This window comes from Macrotis lagotis, chromosome 8 (genome assembly GCF_037893015.1).
Source record: "Macrotis lagotis isolate mMagLag1 chromosome 8, bilby.v1.9.chrom.fasta, whole genome shotgun sequence".
NCBI classification, from domain to species: Eukaryota; Metazoa; Chordata; class Mammalia; order Peramelemorphia; family Peramelidae; genus Macrotis; species Macrotis lagotis.
In genome coordinates this window covers 109602434-109628289 of record NC_133665.1, presented here as the reverse complement: position 1 = coordinate 109628289, position 25856 = coordinate 109602434, and the positions used below count along the sequence as shown (strand labels likewise).

Sequence of the window (25856 nt, the reverse complement as noted above, 5' to 3'; positions counted from 1 at the left end):
GGCATCACCATGCAAACTTCACTGAGTCTAGAATTCTAGCAGGAACAGAGGAGCTTGGTCAAGAGACACCAAGTGGACACCTCCTTTTTCAGGGAGGATGGCTGAGAGAATCTTTTTTTTTTTTTCACTTTGTCCTCTGATTCTATTAGGACTAAGAATGCACCAAATCTCTGATAATCAGAGAAATGTGTTGTGCTGTTCTTGGTTAGTAGGGTAGTTGTAGCAATATCCCTGAGCATTTTGTGACCAGCCTTGCTTCTAAGAATGTGAGATAAACAAAGCTGTGGCTGAAACCTATCATAACAAGTCTGAAGGTAGAAGCTAATAATTGCTTGGCATTCCAGAAGATGTCCTCAAACCAGTGAATTTAGTGCCATGGAAAACAATGTCTCGTTAGGCATGGATGCAAATCAGCTAGGGTTGTTTTTTGTGGAAGTAGAAATTAGCCCTCCAAAAGACTTTTTAAGATCATGCTTTTGTATTGTAAAGCCAGCATGATTTTGATTGTGTATATCTTATTTGGGGCTGGAAGAGAATCATTAATAACTTAAGCAACACTGTAGTAGCTTCTATTGATTAAGATTTTTTGTTCTTATTTTTTGGTGTTTGCTCATTTTTCCAGCCTATTTCTTAACTGTCAACTTTATGTTCAAGATGGGCTTTACTCAACTGAGTTTGGGGAGACACTGGACTAAACTTCAGGGTTTTGGGCACTGCTGCTTTCAGAGCTAGGTCTGGGAGCCTACAAGTTTTCAGTGCTTCCAAGGCAGCATTGTCTTGGGAGAGGTGTTGTCACTGCTTTCCTGATTTGAGGTGTGGTCTTTACTCTGGAAAGGCCCCTGCTTCCTTGTAGCCACTAATGCTAGTGCTCCTTTTGGCCACAGAACTATGACCAGGTCCCCTGCTCTCCTACAGCCACAAGCACTAGTGCTCCTCTTTGCCTTGGAACAGCTTATGGGCAATAGAGTTGCCAGTCAATACCAGCAAAAGGTCCCATATAATTTCTCTCTGACACCCCCTCCCCCCACCTTACTATCTCTTGAAGCTCTTGCTGCAACTAACTTTATGAAGACATTCAAGGAGCTTGTGTTGCAGATGTCAATAATGAGGTGCATACAAATTATCTACAGAGTTGGTGAGAGGTATTCCAGTATCTGGGAATGTTGGCAATGGGGAAGGGAACACTAGAAAAGGCCTCCTGCAGGTGGGTCTTGAGCTAAGTTTTAGATGTATCCAGGGGGCACACCATTCTGGACCTTGGGGGCCAGCCAAGCAGTGCAGAAGCACATGGGTATTTGATAGACTAGATCCTGGAGGAGGTTATCTGGTGGAGGAGAGTCTGGTATAACAAGAATGGAAAGGTAGGAAGGGGCCCAGTGATAAGGAGCTTTAGATGCCAAACAGGAGTTCATATTTGATTCTGTAGGTTATAAGGAGCTTATTGAGCAGGAGGGATAGTATGGTCTGTGGTTTAGGAAAAAAATCACCTTGGCAGCTGAATGAAGGATGGATTGAATGAGGAGAGATTTGAGCCAGGGAGACCAGTTAGAAGGCTATTGTAAAAAGATGATGAAAACCTGAATTGTGTGAATAAAGAAAAAGATATAGGAGGGATGTTGTAGATGTGGAGACAATAAGGTTTAGTAACAGGTGTGTAGAGAAAGTGAGAGCAAAGACTTGGCGATGACACTGGTGTGAGGAGGCTTCTGTGAATTAGGAGGATGCCTCAGGAATTCTAGTTCAGATCATTTAAAAGGCAGTTTTGTCTTTTTGTTGTTGTTGTTGGAAAGCATGAGATATGAAAATTTGAGTGGAAATACAGCAGTGGAATTCACCAGTAGAAAAGAATGTTTCATGTACTTCCAAAAGGCAACTTATCTTCAGTGGAGGCCAGGAAATGGACCTGGGGTGAAAAAAAAGTGAAAATATTGAAGAAATTCTGTATTCCTGAGATAATCTAAAACAGAAACAGAAGGGTCCAGTTCAGAGGAGAGAAAAAGCTTATTTTACAAAGTCCATAAACAATGTACAGGAAATGCAGTGGGGGAAGGGACAGGATGTGAAGAGTAGAGAGAGGAAGGATTCAAAATACAGTCTTGGATTCTTATATAAAGAACTTAAGAAAAATGTCTTGAAAAACCCGTGCCTTTTCACTTGTTATAGTAGCAAAGAATTGGAAATGAAGCTAACCATTGATCAGAGAATAGCTAAGCAAATTGTGGCACAAGTGACATGGATTGTTATTACACTGCAAAAAATAATTAATCAATCCACAAGCATTTATGACACACTTAAATTGTATTGGGCATGTTAAAAGTGCCAGAGATACCCTGACAAAAATGGAACAGCCCCTGCCCTCAGGGAACTGGTATTCCTGAGGGAGAGACTATGCAGAGATACAAAATGAATATCAAGTAGTTTTGGCTCTAGAAGCTCAGGAGGAGGCCCTTGAGCTGTTTGGAAGGAAGATGGGCTTGGAGTATATATACCACAATGACTGCAGCATTATACATAAAAAAAATCAGAATGCTGAATAATCATAACCTTTACTGACCCTGGAGAAAATCAGCTAAGCAGCCAAATTTTCTTCCTTGCCTTTGGTAATAAAAGGCCAAAAGCAGCCCTGGCTCTCCAGGACCTCACATTGTCACCTGACACCACAGAGCACCTGGACTGCCTTGACTAGACATGTGATCCTGGGCCAGGTATTCCCCTCTTTTCACCTCAGTTTCCTTATCTGTAACTAGGGATAAGTAACAGCAACTTGATCTAGATACCAGGATTGATGTGAGAATCAACTGAGCTGGCTGTAAAATACTTAGTAAAGTGCCTGGCACTTCCTAAATACTATATCAATATTGCACAGAGATGAAAGCATGCAAAACGAAAGGCTTTGCTGCAGCATCAGGCCCCTCTTGGGCACCTAGACAGTAAGTGGCCACTAAGCTTTAAACTGAAAAAGAAATTGCCTAATACAGTAGCTCAGGAATCCCAAGGTGCCTCTGATTCTTTTGCTACAAGCCTAATTATGAGGGAGCTTGTCCTCACATGGAGCTTCCACCCATTACTCCTAATTCTGTCCTCCAGAGCCAAAGAAAAAGTAGATTTTTCAGTTGACATATTGTTAAAGACCATTTACATATATCAACCATCCCCCCACTCCTACTAGGTTTCTTTCTTTTGAAATAATTATACTTTATTTTAACATTCAGTTTTTGAAATTTTGCGTTCCAAATTATCTCGCTCCTTCTAGCTCCCTCCTCCACCCATTGAAAAGGCAAGAAATGTGCTATCAATTATACTTGGAAGTAATGTGAAACATTTCCCCATTAGTCTTGTTGCCACAAAAAAAAAAGCAAGAAAAAAATAGAATGAATAAAATTATACTTAAGTCTACTAAAAGTTTATCAGTTATTTCTCTGAATGTGGGTAGAATTTTTCATGAGTTATTTGAAAATGTCTTGGATCATTGTATTGATTAGAGGAGCTGAGTTTTTCATACTTGATCATTGTTACAATATTGTGGTTCAGTGTTCTGCTTCTGCTCATTTCACTTTGCATCATTTCATACAAGTCTTCTCTGGTATTTCTGAAATTATCCTGGTTGTCATTTTTTACAATTCAGTAGAATTCCCTCACAATCATGCTACAATTTATTCAGTCATTCCTCAATTTATGAACATCTCCTTTTCCCAATATCCCTTTTCTCACACCTATAATTTTGTTTTTGGATTTAGTTCCAAATAATTGTCTTGTACTCATCTCCTTTGTTTTTGTTGTTTGTTGTTGAGTCATTTCAGTCATATCCAACTCTTTGTGACTCCATTTGGGATTTTCTTGGCAAAGATACTGAACTGGTTCACCATTTCCTTCTACAGAAGAAGAACTGAGGCAAACAGCATTAGGGGACTTGCTCAGGATCGCACAACTAGTAAGTGCCTAAAGACGGATTTGAGTTCATGAGCATGCTTCCTGATTGCAAGCCCAGTGCTCTATCCATCCTGCTACCTAGCTGTAGACTTCTTCCAACTGCTCAAATAATGATCAAGTTCTTAGGAATTATAGGTATCCTCTTCCCATTTGGGAGTATAAATACAATTTGAACATATTAAGTCATGTTTACATTTTTATGTTTCTCTTGACTCTTGTAATTTAGGTATCATATTTTCTATTTAGCTTTAGTCTGTTTTTTTCATCAGAAATTCTTCAAAGTTCTCAATTTCACTAAATATCTATTTTTTCCATTGAAGGATCATACTCAGTTTTACTGGATAGGTTATTCTTAATTTATAATCCTAGCTCCTTAGCCTTCCAGAATACCATATTCTAAACCTTCTACCTTTATCATGGTAGAAACTAAAGTCTATGTGATTCTGACTGTGACTCCACAGTATTTGAATGGTTTCTTTTTGACTTCTCCTTGACCAGAGTGTGCTGGAATTTGACTGAATTCCTAGATGTTTTCACTTCGGGATTTATTTAAGAAGGTATTCAATGGATTTTTTTCAATTTCTATTTCTAAGATATCAATTTTTTATTTTCAAAATTTTCCTTGATAATTTTTTGAAATATGTTATTTAAGGCTATTTTTAAATTTTATTTATTTATTTATTAATGTTTCCAACTACTTGCAATGGTAGTTTTCTTTTTTTTAATGTTTGTCCTTTTTTTAAGGATCTAGATTTATTTATTTTATATTATTACAATAATTTATTATGAGTAAACATAAACCCTCCTCCCCCCAAGAAGATGAGAAACTTCAAGAATAGTGAGAGAGAGAAAAAAATGTACTTCAGTCTATGTTCAGATTCCAATGGCTCTATCTCTGGGGTGAGTTGTCTTCTATCATAAGTCCACCAGAGAAGTTGCTTCAATATTTTTCCCACAATTGCTATTACTAGCTGTATTCTGTTCCTCCCCACTCTCATTTATTCTATTCTCTCTCTCTCTCTCTCTCTCTCTCTCTCTCTCTCTCTCTCTCTCTCTCTCTCTCTCTCTCTCTCTCTCTCCCCCTCTCCTTTTGGGCCTGTCCAAAAGTGTGTTGTATCTGAGTACCCTCTCCCACAATCTTCCCTCTCTTCTATCACCTACTCCACCCTTCCCTTCCCCCATTCACTCTTATCCCATCCCTTTCTTCTAATTTTTCTCTAGGGTAAGAAATATTTCTATACCCTATTAAGTGTGTATGTTATTTCCTCTCTGAGCCATTTCTGATGAGAATAAAGGCGCACTCATTCCCTCTTGTCTCCCCTCCATTCCACTCCATTGAAAAAACTTTTTCTTGCCTCTTATGTGAAATTTCATAGCTTTTTCTTCATCTCCTTTCCCTTCCAACCAATACTTTCCTTTATTACCCATTGACTCCATCTTTTTACTCTATTATACCATTATATTCAGCTCCTTCATGTGCCCTGTCTATATATGCTCCTTTTAACTGCTCTTATAGATGAGAAAGTTCATATGAGTTATCAATATCTTCTTTCCATGAAGAAATACAAACAGTTCAACATCATTAAGTTCCTCATAGTTAGTCCTTCTCATTCATCCCCTCTATGGTTCACTAGAGTCCTGTACTTGGAGATCAAACTTTCTGTTCAGCTCTGGTTGTTTCAGTAGGAAAGTTTGAAAGTCCCCTATTTCATTGAAAGTCATCTTTTCCCCTGAAAGAGGATGTTCAGTTTTGCTGGGTATTTGATTCTCAATTGTAAACCAAGATCTTTTGCCTTCGAGAATATCATATTCCAAGTCCTACCAACCCTTAATGTAGATGCTTCCAGAACCTGTGTAATCCTGACTGTGGAGCCTTGGTAGTTGAATTGTTTGTTTCTGGCAGCTTTTAGAATTTTCTCTTTTATTTGGGAGCTTTGGAATTTGGCTATAATATTCCTGGAAGTTTTTCTTTTGGGATCTCTTGCAGGAGGTGATTGGTGAATTCCCTCAATTTCTGTTTTATCATCTGCTTCTAGGATCTCAGGGCAATTTTTCCTGTGTTATTTCTTGAAAAATGAAGTCTAGGCTTTTTTCTTATTCGTGGCTTTCAGGTAGCCCAATACTTTTTAAATTATTTTGTCTGAATCTGTTTTCAAGGTTGGTTTTTTTTCCCAATGAGATATTTCAATTTTTCTTTTAATTTTTGGCTTTTTTGGAAGAGTTTTATTTCTTCCTGATTTCTTGCAAAGTCATCAGCTTCCTTTAGTTCCATTTTGCATTTGAAGGAGTTATTTTCTTCAGAGAGGCTTTTTTTTATCTCCTTTTTCCAGCTTGCCAATTCTGCTTTTTTTTTAAGGTTTGGTTTTTTTTTTTTTTTGCAAGGCAAAGGGGATTGATTAAGTGGCTTGCCCAATGCTACACAGCTAGGTAATTATTAAGTGTCTGAGGCCAGATTTGAACTCAGGTACTCCTGACTCCAGGGCCGGTGCTCTATCCACTGCCACCTAGCTGCCCCCAATTCTGCTTTTTAAGGCATTCTTCTCCTCATTTGCCCTTTGTGTTGCTTTTTCCATTTGGTCTAAACTGGTTTTAACATTATTTTCTTAAGTCTTTTTTTGTATTTCTTTCACCAAGCTGCTGGTTTTCATGATTTTTCTGCATCACTCTCATTTCTCCTCCCAATTTTTCCTCCACCTCCCTTAATTGCTTTCATGCTCTTTTTTGAGCTCATCCATAGTCTGAGTCCATTTTCTGTTTCTCTTGAAGGTTTTAGATACAGAAGCTTTGATTTTTGTCATCTTCTGAGTATGTGTTTTGATCTTCCATGGGACTAAAGTAATTTTCTATGGTCAGATTCTTCTTTTTCTGTTGTTTACTCATTCCCTCAGCCCAAGACTAATTCATAGCACTTCCAAGACTTTGGGGATTTGGGGGGGGACACCCCACTGGGACCTATATTCCTCTAGGGTCTTATGCTCTCTTGGTTTGATATGTAGATGACCACAGCACTCCCCTCTTCCCTGGATCTGTAAGAAGGGGCCCTGCTCAGCTATCTTAATATGGAAGCCCAAACTGCAACCTGGATCTGAGTGTAGGCAAACAGCAGAGTCCTGTCCCCAGGGAAAGCAGAGAATTTTCTGCAGTCTCCCCTGACCCCCTTACCATCTGGGCTGTGCTGTGGAGGTGCAGGCTGGTTTCTCCCGATTCTTGCTACAGATTCTGCGGCTGGTGTTCCTCACTCCACACTCATTCTGGTGTAGCAGAATTTTCTCACTGCCCCTTCAAGCTGTTCCCAGGCTTCACTGTGATCCAGGCTTTTTTCCAACCCCCAGTCCTGGTGGACACACACCTTTCATTTAGAACTTCTAAGTTACCTTGGACTGGGAAAATGTATCACTCAGTCTTTCTGTGGGTTCTGGCCCCTCTAAATTTTGGCTAGAGTCATAATTTAATGGCTTTTGGTGTTTTGGGGGGAAGGAGTTCCTGGGAAATGCTGCCTTCTCACCACCATCTTGGCTCCACCACCCCCCACACACACTATTTTCTGCTGTAGAATCCTAAATCTTAGGAGCCTGTCACCTTGGATTTTCTGGATGCTGAACTGCTGCAGATTGCTTTCACCCAATCTTCTCTTTGGGACAATGTGCAGTCCTTCTCTATAAGAATCAGAGAAAGGTAACCCATCCATGTTCATAAAACAGTGTCTCTGTGCCATGAAAAGTGCTTTGGTCTCATTCCTTTCCGTCCCCTTGATTGATTAGCAGAGTGCACTCTTGTCTCTTCATCTTGCCTCTGAAACCAAGGCTATTTTTTTTTAAAAAAAATAGTTTTTCAAGTAGTCTAATAATTCTTTTTTTTGGGGGGGGGGGAGAAGGCTATAGACTTAAGCCCCTTTGTGCCCAAGGTCACACAGCTAAGTAATTATTAAGTGTCGGGTCAGATTTGAACTTGAGTCCTGCTGGCTCCAGGATTGGTGCCCTATCCACTGTCCTACCTAATTACCCCGTAGTCTGATAATTCTTAAATGATCTCTCCTTGCTTTCCAGTGAGATATTTCACATTTTATTTTTTCATTCTTTTGATTTTGTTTTACTGGGTTTTGTTATCTCATGGGGTTATTAACTTTCATTTTCCCCAAATCTGATTTTTAAGACATTATCTTCAATAAGCTTTTCCCCCCAAGGCAATGGGGTTAAGTGACTTGCCTAAGGTCACACAGCTAGGTAATTATTAAATGTCTAAGGTCAGATTTGAACTCAGGTACTCCTGACTCCAGGGCCAGTGCTCTATCTACTGTGCCACCTAGCCATCCTCTTTTTTCCATTTTCCATTTTCTGCTTTTTTTTAAGGAATTATTTCATCAGTGATATTTTTTACCTCTTTTATCATTTGGTCTGTTCTGTATTTTAAAGCTTTATTTTCTTCAGTATTTTCTTTGTGCTTCTTTTGCCAAACTGTTTATTCTTGTCATAATTTTCTTATATTGTCCTTATTTCTTTTCCCAACTTTTCCTCTATCATTCTTACTTGATTTTTGACATCACTTTTTTGTTCTTCCAGGAATTCTTTAGAGGGACTGGGGAATAGGTTGCATTTAATCTTCATTTTTCTTTGAGGCCTTCTTTGCTTGTAGGTGTTTACATGTTGTTGTCATCTTCTGAGTTTGTGTCTTGATCCTCCCTGTCACCATAATAGGTTTGTATTGTCAGTTTCTTTTTGTTACTTGATTCTTTTTCCACACTATTTCTTGACTTTGAACTTTATGTTAAAGTTGGATTTTTCTCACCTTGGAGTAGGAGAACTATTTCACAGTGTTATGTTTTAAAACTGGTTCTAGAGGTCTGTAATCATTGTTTTGGTCTGTGCCTAAGGTCTTCTCCCTTGCAACCACAAGCACAAGTACTTCTCTCCATGCTGGAACTCTGACCAGGGCCCCTGCTCCTTTGGTGCTAAGCACTCTTCTCTGCCCTGGAACTGCAGATGGGAAGAGGAGTTACCAAACTGTACTTGGTCCTGCACCAGTGCCAACATGGAGCCACCCCCATAGGCCACAGATAGTGTTGCCACTGTGCATGTTCCAAGTCATTCCCCACCTGACTTTTACAGATCTCTCTTTCCAACCTTATAAATGTTCTTTCCCTAAACTTTTATTGTCTTTGCTGCTCTGAATTTGATTTATGGGGTTATTTTAAAGTTTTTTTGATAGGGGACTGTTGGGAGAGTTTGACTGTAGTATTTACTCTCCCCTGCCAACTTGGTTTTGCCCACAATCTTCTCCTTTTCAAGTTCATCATTGCTCATACATTTAGATGGTTGAGGGTTACTTTCCTCTGAACTTGTTCCATCTTTCTGTAAGATCTCTTCTTTGGAGTTCTTCCAGCACCTAACATAGTGTTCACCATATATTCAACCCTTAATTAAATAAATGAATGCAATACAATCACATTATTCCAGACTAGGTCAAACAAGGGAAGTGTAAAGAGAACTATAAAAAAATAAGTACATATAACATCTAGCATTTTGGAGTTTGGGGGCCCCTCCCTGCTTAAGAGAGGTATGCCATTTATTAAGATGTCTTAATAAAAACCATTTTAATCACTCTGGGGAAAAAAAGAACTATAACTTTCCTGCTCAATATTATCCTTTTTTAAATGCCACTTAAAAGTCTTGTTAGCAGTCTGTTAAACCTGCAAATCTTGTATATTTTACAAAAATTTTATAAATCATATTCTTTTTTTTTTTTTGCAAGGCAAATGAGGTTAAGTGGCTTGCCCAAGGCCACACAGCTAGGTAATTATTAAGTGTCTGAAGCCGGATTTGAACTCAGGTACTACTGACTCCAGGGCTAGTGCTCTATCCACTGCACCACTTAGCCACCCCCATATAAATCATATTCTTAACCTATGTATGACTTCTTCCTTATCTTCTTTATTTCTTCTTTGCATTTTGTTTTCTTAGATTCATCTCACCCTGGGTTTTATAATGACTAAAGTGCTTGGATCAATAAAACCAATTGAATTAAAATCTTGGTCCCAATATTTATTAGCTGTGTGAACCTGGACGAGTCCCTTTACCTCTGTCAATCCTTAGTTTTCTCATTTGTAAGATGAGGATAATGATAGCAACTATCTCCCAGGCTTGATTATTGTGATGAACAGATGAAATAAAATACATTATGTCTTTTGAAAAGCCATGTATAGATGGCTTTTATCATCATCATCATTATCATTTTCTGAGTCATTTCTCTCATCTAGTGTTTTCAGCTTTGTGTCATCTTATAGTTTGATAAGTATTCTATATTTTCTTTCACCAAGTAATTGAGAGAAGTCTTGAGAATAGAGACAGGAACAGTGCTGTGGTGCTAAGCTGGAGGCCTCTGTCCAGAGACTGGGTCCATGACCACTTAGTGCAACCTGACCAAAATTCTCTACCTGTACAGAATGTTACTGTGAGAGGGCATCCAGAATTGTCTTCTGACACTTGCCTGATGATTAGGTATGCTAATTCTTCCCTCTCCCCACTTTTCAGTTTCTCGAGGTACAAAAATTGCTATTTGGAACTCTGCTTCTATTGTCTACCTGGCAAGTTGTCATTGAACCTATGCTTGAAGACCTCCTGTAAAGGGAGAAGCTGCTATCCCTGAGGCAGACTGTTTTTACGTTTAGATAGATTTCATTGTTTAGAAGGTCCTCCTTATATCCAGTCTAAATTTGCCTCTTTGTAAATTATACATATTGCTCCTAGCTCCACACTCTCTCTCTGACTGTGACTACGAAGAACAAAGTTATTTCCTTCTTCTGGATGCTCTACTCCTACCCCCCCCCCCCCGCCCCTTGCATCTTAGTTGCCAATGTAAACATCACCAATTCCTTACATCATCATGTGGTATAAAGTGGAGGCCTTTTGCCATCCTAGTTGCCCTTTCCATCATGAAAATTTATTTGAAATACAATGCCTAGGAATGAGCACAACATTCCAGAGGTACTTAATAACTGTTTATGGATTGATTGATGAAAACAAAGTAAAACAAGGTGATCACTAAGCTGGCTACTTGCATCACCTCTCAAAATATCTTCAAACCAAAGTGGCTCATTTTATTGCCATACAACACTGAACTTGCTAGGATTTCAGTCGGTGTGAGTCATTTTTCTTGTATTAGAGTCAGTTGTGAGATTTTCTACATGAATAGTACCAACATGATGTAAAAGAAAGTGTCCTGGTACACTCTAGGAAGCATCTTAATAGGTTGGGGGGTATCTAGAGAAAAGACCTCAGAGGTAATAGGAGGATGTGGCAAAGACATTACTACAGATGTGTAGCTTGGAGAAGCTAAAACCTAGCAGTCATCTTCATGTATTTGAAGTATAGGTTTATTCTTGACTCAGAGAGTAGAATTAGGAGCAATTGGAAGAAGTTGCAGAAAGATAAATTTAAACTTGATATAAGGAGAAACTTCCTAATAATTGAAGCTCTTGAAAAATGAAAGAACCTGCTTTGGAAATAGTGGGTTGCCCTTCATCTACGGTTTAGCAAATGCTGCATCTGTACACTTGGGGTATGTTGTGATGAAGATTTTTGTTCAGGCGTGAAATGGACTAAATGGCATTTTCTATTTCTTCCAGCTAATGTTCTGGAAATCAGAGCCCTGGGTTCTATTCTCTGCTACCAATACACATGTGACATTGGGCAAACCTCTTCCTTTCTTTGAATCTTGGTGTCTGAGCATTTAACCAATTCCAGATATAGCTAACTTGGAGATTCTCAATCTGTTAATCATTAACTGGTTTATGTTTTTAATAGAAAATATTTTGATAACTGCATTTCCATAAAATCAGCTTCCTTTGCAATTCTGTATTTTATACATTTAAAAACATTGTCCTTAAAAGGAATCAATAGCCTTCATGCTATTGCCAATGACATAAAAAAGGTTAAGAATCCTACTTGACTACATGAATTTTATGAGAGATTTAGGTGGTTTGCATTCAGCACAATGAGAAGATGTGCTCATACTAAGATGAGATCATAGAGAGTAAAGAGAAACCTCTGACTTGTTACCTAGGTATTAGAAGTACCTTCTCGCCACTATGTCTGCCCTTATACCAACTGTCAGATCTGTTTGGAGAATTCATCTCATTCTTTCTTCTGACCAGGCAGCCTGTAATTGAGCTCCCTCAGCCCTGAACTGACTAGGTGACAGTTGCTGAGGCACCTCCTAAGGGAAGTCACTGCCTTCCTGCAACCTCATGGCCATCACTTGTGAAAAATACAGAGGGCAACCCTAAAGTTCACAGTGGCCAGGAGAAGATGGTGATTAGCCAATGAGAACTTGGATTAATAATAGCATTTCTATAGTACCCACTGTGATCTCATGGTATAAAAAACTGTATAATAAGAAAATAAGATGTCCGAGTTAATGAGGGTGCTTCCTGGGGATGATGCTAAGATAGTGGCTAGCATAGAATGCTTGCTAGGGTCCAGACCCTGTGCTAAGCACTTTGAATTGTTATCTCATTTGATCTTCACAACAGCTCTGGGAGGTTGATACTGTTATTATCCCCATTTATTATCCCCCATGGGGAAATTGAGGCAAACAAAAGTGAAGTGACTTACCCAAACCTACATATGAATGAATAAAGTCAGATTTGAATTTAAATCTTCCTGTCTCAAGATCGAGAGGAAAGTAAAACACCTCCAGCACTTTGGGTGGAATCCTTGGAGACCACCTTATGGAAGATCATATCGGATGGGTGGGCACAGATGGTTTGTGAAGTTCTGTCCTTCAAGGGAAGATAAAAATCAATTCATTTTTAGAATTATTTGAATTTGAGGAACACTTTTCTTAGATAATTTTTACTTAGCTCAAGTGAGATCATGTGTGTAAATCATTTTTTTGTTGCCAGTTTTTATTATAATTCTTCCTTTTTCTTTGTTACATTCATTCTTTCATATGCCAAACTCAGACCTAGGTTTGGATTACCTTCTTTCATTCTCTTCCTCCTTTAGAACTTTTTCTTCTTTTAAATCAGAATAGACAGGCATTTCTCCAACCCTTTTATCTTCCATTGAAGGGAGACTGGCCTGCATTTCATATACATTTAGATATTAATTGATTCTCGAAGAAACAACCTAGAATAGTCTCTGCATATTCCTGTAATATTGACATCTTTATTCCTGTTTTTCTCATTCCTGATTTATAATGCTTGCTGCTGCAACTATGTTTGCTTAGTCTGTTCACTATATAGGGGAGAGGGGGAGGTTCTAGTACTAGGAGCTCCTAAGGTGGGGATTATTTGACTGGCTTCCCTGGCCCAGGCACTGCAGACCATAACCATATGCCATTGATTTCTGTCAGATGTATTAAAGAAATTCATCTCCAATTCACTTCACACATTTTCTTGATAAATTTTTAAAATGTTTTGTAAATGTATTTTTTATTTATCTTATCTTTTCCTTTATTTACTTGTTCAGCAGATTTTTTTTTCACTGTCACTGATTGCAATCTTTTTTAAAAAAATCATTTTCAGTTTCAAATTCTCTTCATCTAGTCTTTCCCCCACCCATTGAGAAGGCAAGAAATATGATATTAATTATACATATGAAGTCATGCAAAACATTTTCATATTAGCCATGTTGTGGGTTGGGGAGCAAGAAAAACAAAGTGAAAGAAAATATGCTTCACTTCTCACTCAGAGAAATTCATCTCTCTGGAGGTGGATAGCATTTTTCATCACAAAGCCTTGTGGTAGATCTCTGTAGCTGTTTTTCACAGCTGATTGTCATTATAATGAAAAAATACTGGACTGCTTGTCATTTCCTTCTTTAGTTCATTTTACTCACCTGTGACTCCAAGAAACTGTAACTTGTACAGTAACTCTACACAGATAAAACTGTTTCAACAGATGCACTAAACCAAGTTGAAAGTTAACTGACAGACCTCAAATCCATCAGTAAGTTGGGGGGGGGTATTTACCCTTAGCATATGAGACCTTCCTCTAGTGGAAAAGGCTATGAAGAAGACTGAAGCAGGTGCTGAGGAGTGCTTCGAGCTTGGTCAAACATTGGAGATTCCAAGGTTATCCACTGCATCCTGGTAGTCATCTTGATTTTTGTTTTGCCATTGGACTTTGATGACTCTAGAAGAGAGTGAAGCTACTGCCTTTGCACAACTCTGCTTCATTCAGATCCAATTCATGTACAAATCAAGACATTATTCCACATCATTGGTCTTCATATTGCTGTTGCTGTGTACAGTATTTTCCAAGTCCTACTCATTTCCCTTTGCATCAACTCATGTTAAATCTTCTTAGGTTTTTCCTGAACCTATCTCCTCAGTCCTTTCTTATAATACAGTAGTATTCTATCACAATAATGTATCACAACTTGTTTGGCAGTTCTTTACCTCTACAAAAATAGTTGTTATGTATTTTAGTACATTTGGGTCCTTTTCTGTTTGGGATACAAACCTAGATCAAAGGGCAGTCTTTTGGAATCTTTTCGAAAGTAACTACCTAATCTTCCTGTCTGAGGTTTTGTCTTGGATAATCCTTTGCATTTTCTTGAATAAAATCTTTCCCTAAAAAAAATCATCTGGCTTTTGAAAGTAAAGAACATTTAATGTCACTATTTTTTAAATTGCTGACACAATGACCCATTGCTATGAAGCCTCTGCTGTATTAAATCCCAGAATCTGGGAATGTTGGACCATTTTTCTTCAGGTAACCATATATATAAATTATAGCCTTGATTGGGCTAAATTTGACTCACTTCTCAGAGAACTTATTGGGGTATACTTATGCTTGGGGAAGATTATTTCCTCCCATGTGTAAGCTGCTGAGCCCTTTTTCAGGTCTGCTTTCTACCTGTGATGTCCACCTACCACCCATCTTTCACCTGTGGCTACAAGAAACCATAGCACATTCTGGCCACACCCTGGTAAAGAGTAACAGCAGATAAGCTAAACCAGGTTTAAGGTAACTGACAGGCCTCAACTCAAGCATGTGAAGACTTCCTAGGAGAAATGGGCAGATGAAAACAATCTGTGTCAACTCTGCCTCATTTAATACAATTTATGCAGTAGTCAAAAAACATCTAACCATTTTACCATTTTACTTGCATCAAAGCCCTGTGATGAGAGGCAAGTGACAAAGCAGCAGATGCAAATACACTGGGAGCTGTGGTCACAACTCTGCACACAGGTGGCCAGGTCATAGGATCATTTTCTCATTAGACAAGCAGCAGTGGGATTTGTTTTTCCTTTTCTTTTAAATTTTTTAAACACTTTTTCATTTTTCCCAATTACATGTGAAGACAAGACACCTTTTTAAAAATTGAGTTCCAAATATTCTTCCTTTCTCGCTTCCCTCTCCCTAATAAGCAATCTGATATAGCTTATATATGTGCAATCATCTAAAACATTTTCATATTCGTCATGTTAAAAAAAAAGAAATAGGGGGCAGCTAGATGGTGCAGTGGATAGAGCACCAGCACTGGAGTCAGAGTACCTGAGTTCAAATCCAACCTCAGACATTTATCTAGCTGTGTGGCCTTGGGCAAGCCACTTAAATTCATTGCCTTGCAAAAACTTAAAAAAAAAAAAAAACAGACCAAAAGGAAAAGGAAAACCGTGGGGAAAAGTGTATTTGACTCCATCAATTCTTTCTCTGGATGTGAAAGACATTTTTCATCATAAATCCTTTGGAATTGTTTTGGATCATTGTATTGCTGCAAATAGCTAAGTCATTCATAGCTGATCACCTTGGTGTTCTGCTCACTTCACTTTGTATCAGTTCAGGTAAGCCTTTCCAGGCTGCTGTGAAATCTGCCTGCTCATCTTTTTTTTTTTTTTTTTTTTTTTTTTTGCAAGGCAATGGGGTTAAGTGGCTTGCCCAAGGCCACACAGCTAGGTAATTATTAAGTGTCTGAGACCAGATTTGAACCCACGTACTCCTGACTCCAGGGCCACCTAGCTGCCCCTTGCTTTTCTTTTTTTAATTGTTATTTTATTTTTCCAAATACATGTTATAAAAGTTTTTCAACATTCATCCATATGCATATATATATATATATATATATATATATATATATATTTAAATTATATAATTTCCTCCCACCCTCCCTTCCCGCCCCCCTGCCCCTCAGTTGCAAATAGTCAGGTGAATATTGTACATACACGTTTTTGTTAAACATGCTTACAGATTAATTATTTTCGGTATGAAGAATTAGGAATAAGGGGAAAAACGTATATAAGAGGAATTTTTTTTTAAGTGAATGTAGCATTCACCAGATTCTGAAGGGGTTTTTTTTTGTTTGTTTTTGTTTTGTTTTGTTTTTCTTCCTCTTAATGGGTATAGCATTGTCCGTAGTCAATCTAATAGAGTTGTCCTAACTTCTACTTTTCTTCTAATCTTGATTGTGCATTAGTTTTGTTTGTGCAAAACTTTTTTAACTTAATAAAATAAAAATTATCCATTTTATATCCTATAATTATCTATTATGTGGCCATAAATTCTTCCCTTTTCCTTAGATTTGACAGTAAACTATTCCTTGCTCTCCTGATTTGTTAAGTACTAGATTATTCTGGTCATTTACTATGTTTCTTGAATACCTGATCTATTCCACTGATCCACTACTATTTCTTAGCTAGTATCAAATAGTTTTGATGATGACCAATTTGTAATAATAGTTTGAAGTCTTGAGCACCTTTCTTCACATTTTTTTTCATTTATTCCCTTGATATTTTTTACTTTTCTTTTTCCAGATGAATTTTGTTATTATTTCTAGATCTATAAAATAATTTTTTGGTAGCTGGGTATGACACTGTATAAGTAAATTAATTTAGATAGAATTGTCTTTTTTATCTTGTTTGGCCTACTCATGAACAATTGATATTTCTTCATTTTAGATTTAACTTTGTGTGAAAACTGTTTTGCAATTATATGCATGTAGTTCTTGGGTTTGTCTTGGTGGGAGGATGCCCAAGTCTTTTATATATTTACAGATGTTTTAAATGGAATTTCTCTATCTCTTACTGCTATATTTTGTTGTTACTATATAGAAATGTGATGATAAATGAGGATTTATTTTGTATCCCACAGCTTTGCTAAAGCTGTTATTTATTTCAACTAGTTGCTTAATTGATTTTATAGAATTTTTTCAATTTATCATTTCATTTGCAAAGAGTGATAGTTTGGTTTCCTCATTGCCTTTTCTAATTCCTTCAATTTCTTTTTCTTCTCTTACTGCTATAGTAACACTTCAACTACATTACTGAATAATAATGGTGTTAATGGATATCCTTACTTCACCCCCTGATCCTACTGGAAAGGCTTCTAGTTTATCCCCATTACAGATTCTTGCTGATGGTTTTAAATAGATGCTATTTATTATTTTAGAGAAAACTCCATTTATTCCTACACTATCTAGTGTTTTTAATAGGAATAGGTGCTATATTTTATCAAAAAGCCTTTTTTGTATTTATTGAGATAATATATGATTTCTCATTTTTTATTATTGATATATTCAGTAATGCTTATAATTTTTCCAATAATCAGTCCTGCATTACTGACATAAATCCACCTTGTGATATATTACTGTAATCTCCTTGCTGGTGTTAAATTTTTAAATTTGTATCAATATTCATCAAGGAAATTGGTCTATAGTTTTCTTCTTTTTCTGTTTTTGCTTCTTCTGGCTTAGATATCACTGTAATATTTCTGTTGTAAGAGAAATTTGGTAGGACTCTACCAATTTTTCCAAATAGTTTATGTAGTTTTGGAATTTATTGTTGTTTAAATGTTTAGTGAAATTCACTTGTTAAACCCATGTGGCCTTTGTAATTTTTTCTTAGGGAAGTTCATTAATGGCTTGTTCAGTTTCTTTTTCTAAGATGGTATTATTTGTATTCTATTTTATCTTTTGTTAATCTGGGTAATTTATATTTTTGTAAATATTCATCAATGTCACTTATATTGTCAGATTTATTGGTATATAGACAAAATGGTCCCTAATAATTGCTACAATCTCTTCTTCATTGGTGGTGAATTCAACCCATTTCATTTTTGATGCTGATAATTTGGTTTTCTTTCTTTTTTAAATCAAAATTAACCAATAATTCATCTCTTTTATGGGTGTTTTTTCTCCCTCCATGAAAACAACTACTGGCTTTATTTGTTGGTTCCAATAGTTTTTTTTTATTTTCAATTTTATTAATCTCTTGCTTTTGGGATTTCTAATTTGGTGTTGGGATTTTTCATTTGTTCTTTTTTCTAGTTTTTATTGTTGTTGTTGTTGTGTGCCCAATTCACTAGCCTGCTCTTTGTGTTTTATTGATGTAAACATTTTAAGCTATAAATTTTCCCCTAAATACTGCTTTCCACAAATTTTGATTTGTTGTCTCGTTGTCATTCTCTTTAGTGAAATTGTTGATTGTTTCTATCATGTTTTTGACCCACTTATTCTTTTTTTTCCTTTTCTACTTTTTAATGTTTGTGAATTTTTTTTAAATTTTAAATTTATTTTTTATTCTCATTTTGTACAAATGTTTTTTTACATTAATAAAATATTCTTGTTTACAAGTAAACAAAATACCCCTCCTCCCCCATGAATATAGATAGATTTGCTTGAGCGAAAAAAGTAAAGGGGAGAGAAAAAATTAAAATTAAAAAAAATAATAGTAATAATTGTAGGTATGGCCAGGTGGCACAATGGACAAAGCACCAGCCCTGGAGCCACGAGCACCCAAGCCCATATCCAGCCTCTTAAACCCAACAATCATCCAGCCATGTGACATGCAAGTCACCCAATCCCCACTGCCCTGAAAAAACCAAAAAGAAAGAAAAAAAAGACCCAAAATAAAATAGTAATAATAGTAGGGGTGGCTGGGTGGCAGACAGAGCATTGGCCCTTGAGCCAGGAGCACCTGGGTCCAAATCCAGCCCCAGACACCCAAAGATCACCCTGCTATGTGGCCCCAGGCAGGCCATCCAGCCCCACTTGCCCTGCACCCTCCCCCAAATAATAATAACAAAAGATGTGCTTGAGTCTTTGTTCCAACACCAATAACTCTGTCATGGGTGGATCTCATTCTTTATGATAAGTCCATCACAAAAGTTACTTCCATATTTTTCCACCATTGCCATTGCTGATTGCAACTCCCTCCTTTCTTATTTCTCCACTACCGTGTACTCTATTTTCTCTCTCCTTTCACTCTGACTCTGCTGTAGGGTCGTTGACTGACTCAGCAGACAGATCCCTGGTCCTGGGGCCAAGAAGCCCTGAGCCCCCATACCACCCCTTAGGCCCAGCATCCACCTGGCCCTATGGTCCTGGGCAGGCCATCCAATCCCAGCCCCTTGCAAGAAGTAAGAAAGAAAATGTGTTATATGTGACCACTCTCCCCCCATGGTCCATCCTCTCCTCCTTTATTCACATCCCCACCCCTTCCCCCTGCTTCCCGCCCCTTCTTACTCCAGATGTCTATAACCCATTGAGTATATATGCTGTTTCCTCTCCTAGCCATCTCTGATGAGAGCAAAGGTTCCCTCATTCCTCCTTGCCTCCCCCCTTCCATATCATTGCAATAGCTCATTTTAATAAAAAAAATCTTATTATGTGAAATATCTTGGACTATTCTCCCTCTCCTTTTTCTTTCTCCCATTCTATTTCCCTTTTTTTCTATTGAATCCATTTTTACACCATATTTTTATCTTCGAATTCAGCTTTCTCCTGTGCTTCAACTATAAAAGCTGTCTCTACCTGCTCTATTAAGTGAGAAGGTTCATATGAGTATTATCAATGTCATTTTTCTATGCAGGAATGCATGCAGTTCATCCTCATTAAGTCCCTCATATTTCCCCCCTCTCCTCCAATCTCCATGCTTCACCTGAGTCCTGTATTTGAAGATCAAACCTTCTGTTCAGCTCTGGCCATTCCAAAAGGAACCTTTTAAATTCCCCTGGTTCATTGGAAGTCCATCTTTTTCCCTGGAAGAGGACATTCAGCCTTGCTGGGTAGTTCATCCTTGGCTGCATTCTAAGCTCTTTTGCCTTCTGGTATATTGTATTCCAAGCCCTACGAGCTTCCAATGTAGTTGCTGCTAAGTGCTGTGTGATCCTGACTGCAGCTCCACGATATCTGAACTGTGTCCTTCTGGCTGCTTGTAATATTTTCTCTTTGACTTGGGAGTTCTGGGACTTGGCTATTATATTCCTAGGGGTTGGTTTTTTGGGATCTCTTTCTCGGGGGGATCAGTGGATTCTCTCCATTTCTATTTTGCCTTCTGCTTCTAGAATATCAGGGCAATTTTCCTGTAGTAATTCTTTGAAAATGATGTCAAGGCTCTTTTCCTGATCATGACTTTCAGGTATTCCAATAATTTTTAAGTTATCTTTCCTAAGTCTGTTTTCCATATCAGTTGTTTTTTCAATGAGATATTTCACATTTTCTTCTAATTTTTCATTTTTTTGGTTTTGAAGTATTGATTCCTGATTTCTGGTAAATTCATCAATCTCCCTGAATTCTATTCTTTGTCTGAAGGATTTGTTCTCCTCAGAGAGTTTTCTTATCTCTTTTTCTATCTGGCCAATTTTGCTTTTTAAAGCATTCTTCTCCTCAATAACTTTTTGAACTGTTTTATCCATTTGACCCAAGCTGGTTTTTAGCATGCTATTTTCTTCAGCATTTTTTGGATTTCCTTGACTAAGCTGCTGACTTAATTTTCATGTTTTTCCTGCATCTCTCTCCTTTCTTTGCTCAGTTTTTCTTCTAACTCCCTCATTTGATTTTCAAAGACTTTTTTGAGCTCTATCATAGCCTGAGCCCAGTTTCTGTTTTTTCTTGGAGTCTTTAGATGCAGGAGCTTGTGCTTCCTCATCTTCAGACTGAGTATTTTGATCCTTCTTGGGCTCATTTGCAAAATATTTCTCAGTAGTCTTCCTTTTGTTTCTCTGCTTGCTCATTTTCCCAGGCTTAGCCTGGTTTTAGGGTGCTTTCTGAGCTTTTGGGACACTCCCACAAGGATCTCAGTGTGTGAGGCCCTGTCCTCCCTCCTGGTCTGTGAATGACCATAAGCGCCCCCCTTTGCCACAGGGCTGAGGTGGGGGGGGGGCTGCTGTTGTATGGGGGGGGGCCTAGACTGCAATCAGGATCTGAATGTGGTCAGAGCCCCAGAGTCCTGTTCCAGGGGCAGAGGACCAAGCTCGCAGTTTCTCTTCACTCCCCTCCCTCAGCTCAATGGGCTCATGCCCTGGGGGCTCCTGCTTACCAGCTCCCCCTGCTTCTGTTTCCAGCTCTGGGCTGCAGAAAGACCAAGCTGCTGGCTGTGTGCCATGAGGGCTGGGCTCCACGTGCTTGCTCTGGCAGAGGTCCCCCGCTGTTCCTCCACTTTGTGACCAGTGCTCCTTGGGGTGCAGCTCAGGAGACTCCCCTGCTGCTGTGAGCTGAGACTCCCAGCGCCCTGGGGCTGCCTCCGGGAGGCTGAAGTTCTTTGCCTCTGGCGGGCTGCCCCTCTGGTGGGCCGCCCCTCTGACCCCGGGAAGCAGAGCCTTTCTGCTCTTTTCCAGGTTACCTTGAGTAGGAGAACTGCCTCACTGGGTCCCTTTGTGGGTTCTGTCTCTCGAAAGTTTAGAGTCCTTAGTTTATGAGTTTTTATCAGAGAGCTCCTAAGAATGGATCCCTTCATGTAGCCATCTTGGCTCCGCCTCCGACCCACTTATTCTTTAGCATTAGTTTTCAAGTAATCTTTACTCTACCTTTTTTATTGTCCTTTATTGAATCTAATTTTTATTGCATTAGGATATGACAAGAATGCATTTAATATTTCTGTCTTTCTACATTTGATTGTGAATTTTTATTCCCTAATACATGGTCAGTGCAGGTCCTATGTACTGCTGAGAAAAAGTATATTCTTTAATATCCCCATTAAGTTTTCTCCAGAAGCCTTCTGTATCTTATCTTTAATAAAATTCTGTTATCTTTTTTTATTTGTTTTTTGGATAGATTTATCTAGCTCTGAGAGGGGAAACTGAGAGTTTTACTGACTGTATCCTCCAGTAACTTATTTAACTTCTCTTTTAAGAATCTGGATGCTTTCCCCAGTTGACAAATGGTCAAAGGATATGCAAAGGCAATTTACAGATGAGATCAAAGCAATCCATAGCCATATGAAAAATTGCTCTAAATCATTAATTATTAGAGAAATTCAAATTAAAGCTCCTCTGAGGTACCACCTCACACCTCTCAGACTGGCCAATATGAACAGAAAGGATAATGATCATTGTTGGAAGGGTTGTGGGAAATCTGGAACACCCTTACACTGTTGGTGGAGCTGTGAACTCATCCAACCTTTCTGGAGAGAAATTTGGAACTATGCCCAAAGGACAAAAAAATGAGTATAACCTTTGATCCAGCAATACCACCACTGGGTCTATTACCCTGAAGAGATCATGAAAAAGAGTAAACATCACTTGTACAAAAATATTCATAGCAGCCTGTTTGTGGAGGCAAAGAATTGGAAATCAAGTAAATGTCTTTCAATTGGGGAATGGCTTAACAAACTGTGGTTATGTATGTCATGGAACACCATTGTTCTATTAGAAACTAGGAGGGATGGGAATTCAGGGAAGCCAGGAGGGATTTGCATAAACTGATGCTGAGCAAGATGAGCAGAACCAGAAAACCACTGTACACCCTAACAGCAAAATGGGGGTGATGATCAACCTTGATGGAAATTGCTCATCCCATCAGTGCAACAATCAGGGACAATTTGGGGCTGTCTGCAATGGAGAATACCATCTGTATCCAGATAAAGAGCCGTGGAGTTTGAACAAAGTTCAAGGACTATTATTCCCTTTAATTTAGGAAAAAAAACTGATACCTTATTGTCTGATCTTGCTATCTCTTATACTTTATGTTTCTTCCTTGGGGATATGATTTCACTCTCATCACATTCAATTTGGATCAATGTATACCATGGAAACGATGTAAAGACTGACAAATTGCCTTCTGTGGGAGGGTGGGGGAGGGAAGTAAGATGGGGGGGGTTGTAAAACTCAAATAAAATCTTTAATTAAAAAAAAAGAATTTGGATGCTATAGCTCTCAACAATTTGCTTTACCCAACTCTGGCTTTTTTACTATGGCAGGCAGGGATCCCACCTTGCGGTTGAAACACAAAATATGTACAAAAACTTTTGCAAAGATGATTTCATTACTATTGGTATCTGGAATATGTGCATGCTTATGGACAACAAGAAATCTAGTAGACCTGAAAGACAAACAACTCTTGTTGGAAGAGAACTCAAGCAGGCATCGTATCCAAGTAGCAGCCCAGAATGAAACAAGGCTGGCAAATGAAGGCCAGCTTATAGAAGTTAAAGCTGAATATACATTTTCCTGGAGTGACCACAATGATAGGAAGTACTTTGAAGCTGATCTAGTTTCACAATCAAAACTAATCAAGTCAACAAGCCTATATGCCCTTTAAAAGATATGAATGACAGACTTGAGTTAATACCACTTACAATAAAATACTACTCCAAAATCAGTGTGGATACCTGGAGATCTGCACCAAAACAAAATAAGCTTATAATTTTTTAATTTAATATATTTTATTACATGTTAAAAAAAAGATTCTATCCCTCTTTCCCTCCCTTCCTTCCTACATAAGACAGTAAGCAATCAGATAAATGTTATATATGTGCAGTTATGTAAAACATTACCTTATTAGTTATTCGGTACAAGAAGACTAAAATAAAAGAATGTGAAAAAATAGCTTGCTTCAGTCTGTATTCAGACAATATCAGTTCTTTATCTGGAGGTTGATAGTATGCTCCATCATCATCATAATAATACTTTGGAATTATCTTGGATCATTGTATTGCTGAGAATAGCTAAGTTATTCACAGTTCTTCATTGTACAGTATTGCTATTACTCTGTACAGTGTTCTCCTTCACTTCACTTTGCATCAGTCTATGTAAGTCTTTTCAGGTTTTTCTGAAATCTGCCTGCTCATTTTTTCTTATAGAACAAAAATATTCCATCACTCATATACCACAGTTTGTTTAGACATTCCTCAATTGATGAGTATCAATTTTTTATTCTTAATAACCACAAAAAGAGCTACTATAAAAATTTTTGTACAAATATGTCCTTTTACCTTTTTTATGATCTCTTAGTAGTGATATTGCTGAATCAAGCAAAGGGTTTTGCAGTTTTATAGCCCTTTGGACATATTTTCAAATTGTTCTTCAAAATGATTGGAGCAGTTTACAATTTCACCAACAGTGCATTAGTGCCCTAGTTTTCCTTTAACATTTATCGTTTTCCTTTTTTTGTCATATTAGCCAATCTGACAGAAGTGAGGTGGTACTTCAAGAGTTGTTTTAATTTGCATTTCTCTAATCAATATGACTATAGATAGTTTTAATTTCTTCTGAATTTCATTTGAAAACAATCTGTTCATATCCTTTAACCATTTATCAGATGGGGAATGGCTTGTATTCTCAAATATTTGACTCAGTTATCTATATATTTTAGAAATGAGATCTTTATCAAATACACTTTTCTGTAAAAATTGTTGCCCAGTTTTCTGCTTTCCTTTTAATTTTTGGTTGCATTGGTTTTGTTTGTACAAAAATTATCAGTTTTGATTTTGTAATGCTCCCTATATTTTCTTTTATCCTAAATCTTTTCTTATCTATAGGTATGACAGATAAACTTTTGATGATCTCCTTATTTGCTTATCCTGTCTGTCTTCATGTGTAAATTATGTACCTATTTTGACATTATCCTGGTATATGGTATGAGATATTGGTCTATATCTAGTTTCTGCCATACTGTTTTCCAGTTTTCCTAGCAGTTTTTGTCAAATAATGCATTTTTGTTGACAAGCTTATATTTCTTGTTGACTTTAATGCAAGAATAGGCACAGTCTACCAGATATGGCAGGGAGTCTTTGGGAGGAATTAGCTATGGTCACTTGCTTGTGAATTTCATAACCGTGTCATCATCAGCACTATCTTCTATTTACCTAAATGCAATAAAACTGTTCTGTGACAATGACAGAGGGTTCTCTCTCTTAGTTATTATTGCTGGTAAGGTTCTTTCTAGAGTTCTCCTTATTATAGTGATCCTTCACCTGGAAGATGACCACCAACTCAAGAGCTAGTTTGACTTCAGAAAGGGCAGACTAATGATTGATGTGATGTTTGCTGTCCACCAACTCCAGGAGAAATACTTGGAGCAGAATAGAGGTCTATATATAATATTCATTGATCTGACAAAGACCTTTGATACTGTCAGTATTGGTATCTTATGGAAGATCATGGCAAAATTTGGTTGTCCAGAGAATTTGTATTTGTATACCAGTTTCACAATGGCATGCTTGCATGAATTCTGGGTGATGGATTATACTCCTATCCCAATTATAATGGAGTGAAATAGGGCTGTATACTTGTTCACATGCTTTTTATCATGATGTTTTCAGACATGTTGTCAGATACTTTCAAAGAGGATGAAAGCAGCATCAAGGTCAGCTACAACATTGATGATAAATTATTTAACTGAAAAAGCTACAAGCTAAAACTAAAGTGCAGGAGAATTGGTGTATGACTTTTGTTCACAAATGATTGTAAACTCAGTGCAGCTAGTGAGACTGAATTACAAGAAAATATTGATTGATTCTCTGTTGCTTATGCTAATTTTGACCTGACAACACCAAGAAAATAAAGTAGAACTTCTCCACGAACCAACCTTGCAGCTTCCATATGTGAAACCATCAATTATAGCAAATGGGGAAATTTTGAATGCTATAGATAAGTAATTCACTTACCTTGACAACATACTTTCCAGGGATGTACACATAGATGATGAGGTTGACTCATGTATTGCCAGTTCTAGTTAAGTGTTTGGGAGGCTCTGAGGAAAAGTGTG

At 37.7% G+C, this 25856-nt stretch overlaps 1 protein-coding gene across 3 annotated transcripts in view; it reads left to right on the top strand.

Annotated features, from left to right (window-relative positions):
• The window catches only part of POC1A (POC1 centriolar protein A), a 199395-nt gene that overhangs the window by 119302 nt on the left and 54237 nt on the right, over positions 1–25856 (top strand). The window contains exon 11 of one of the 3 annotated variants that reach the window (XM_074198114.1): positions 3879–3905. The exons of the other annotated variants lie outside the window; for them this stretch is intronic. Within the exon in view, the coding sequence (XP_074054215.1) occupies positions 3879–3890 (12 nt within the window). The 3' untranslated portion in view covers positions 3891–3905. Of the gene's footprint in view, positions 1–3878; positions 3906–25856 lie in introns of those variants that run through there. 3 annotated transcript variants of the gene reach the window in all.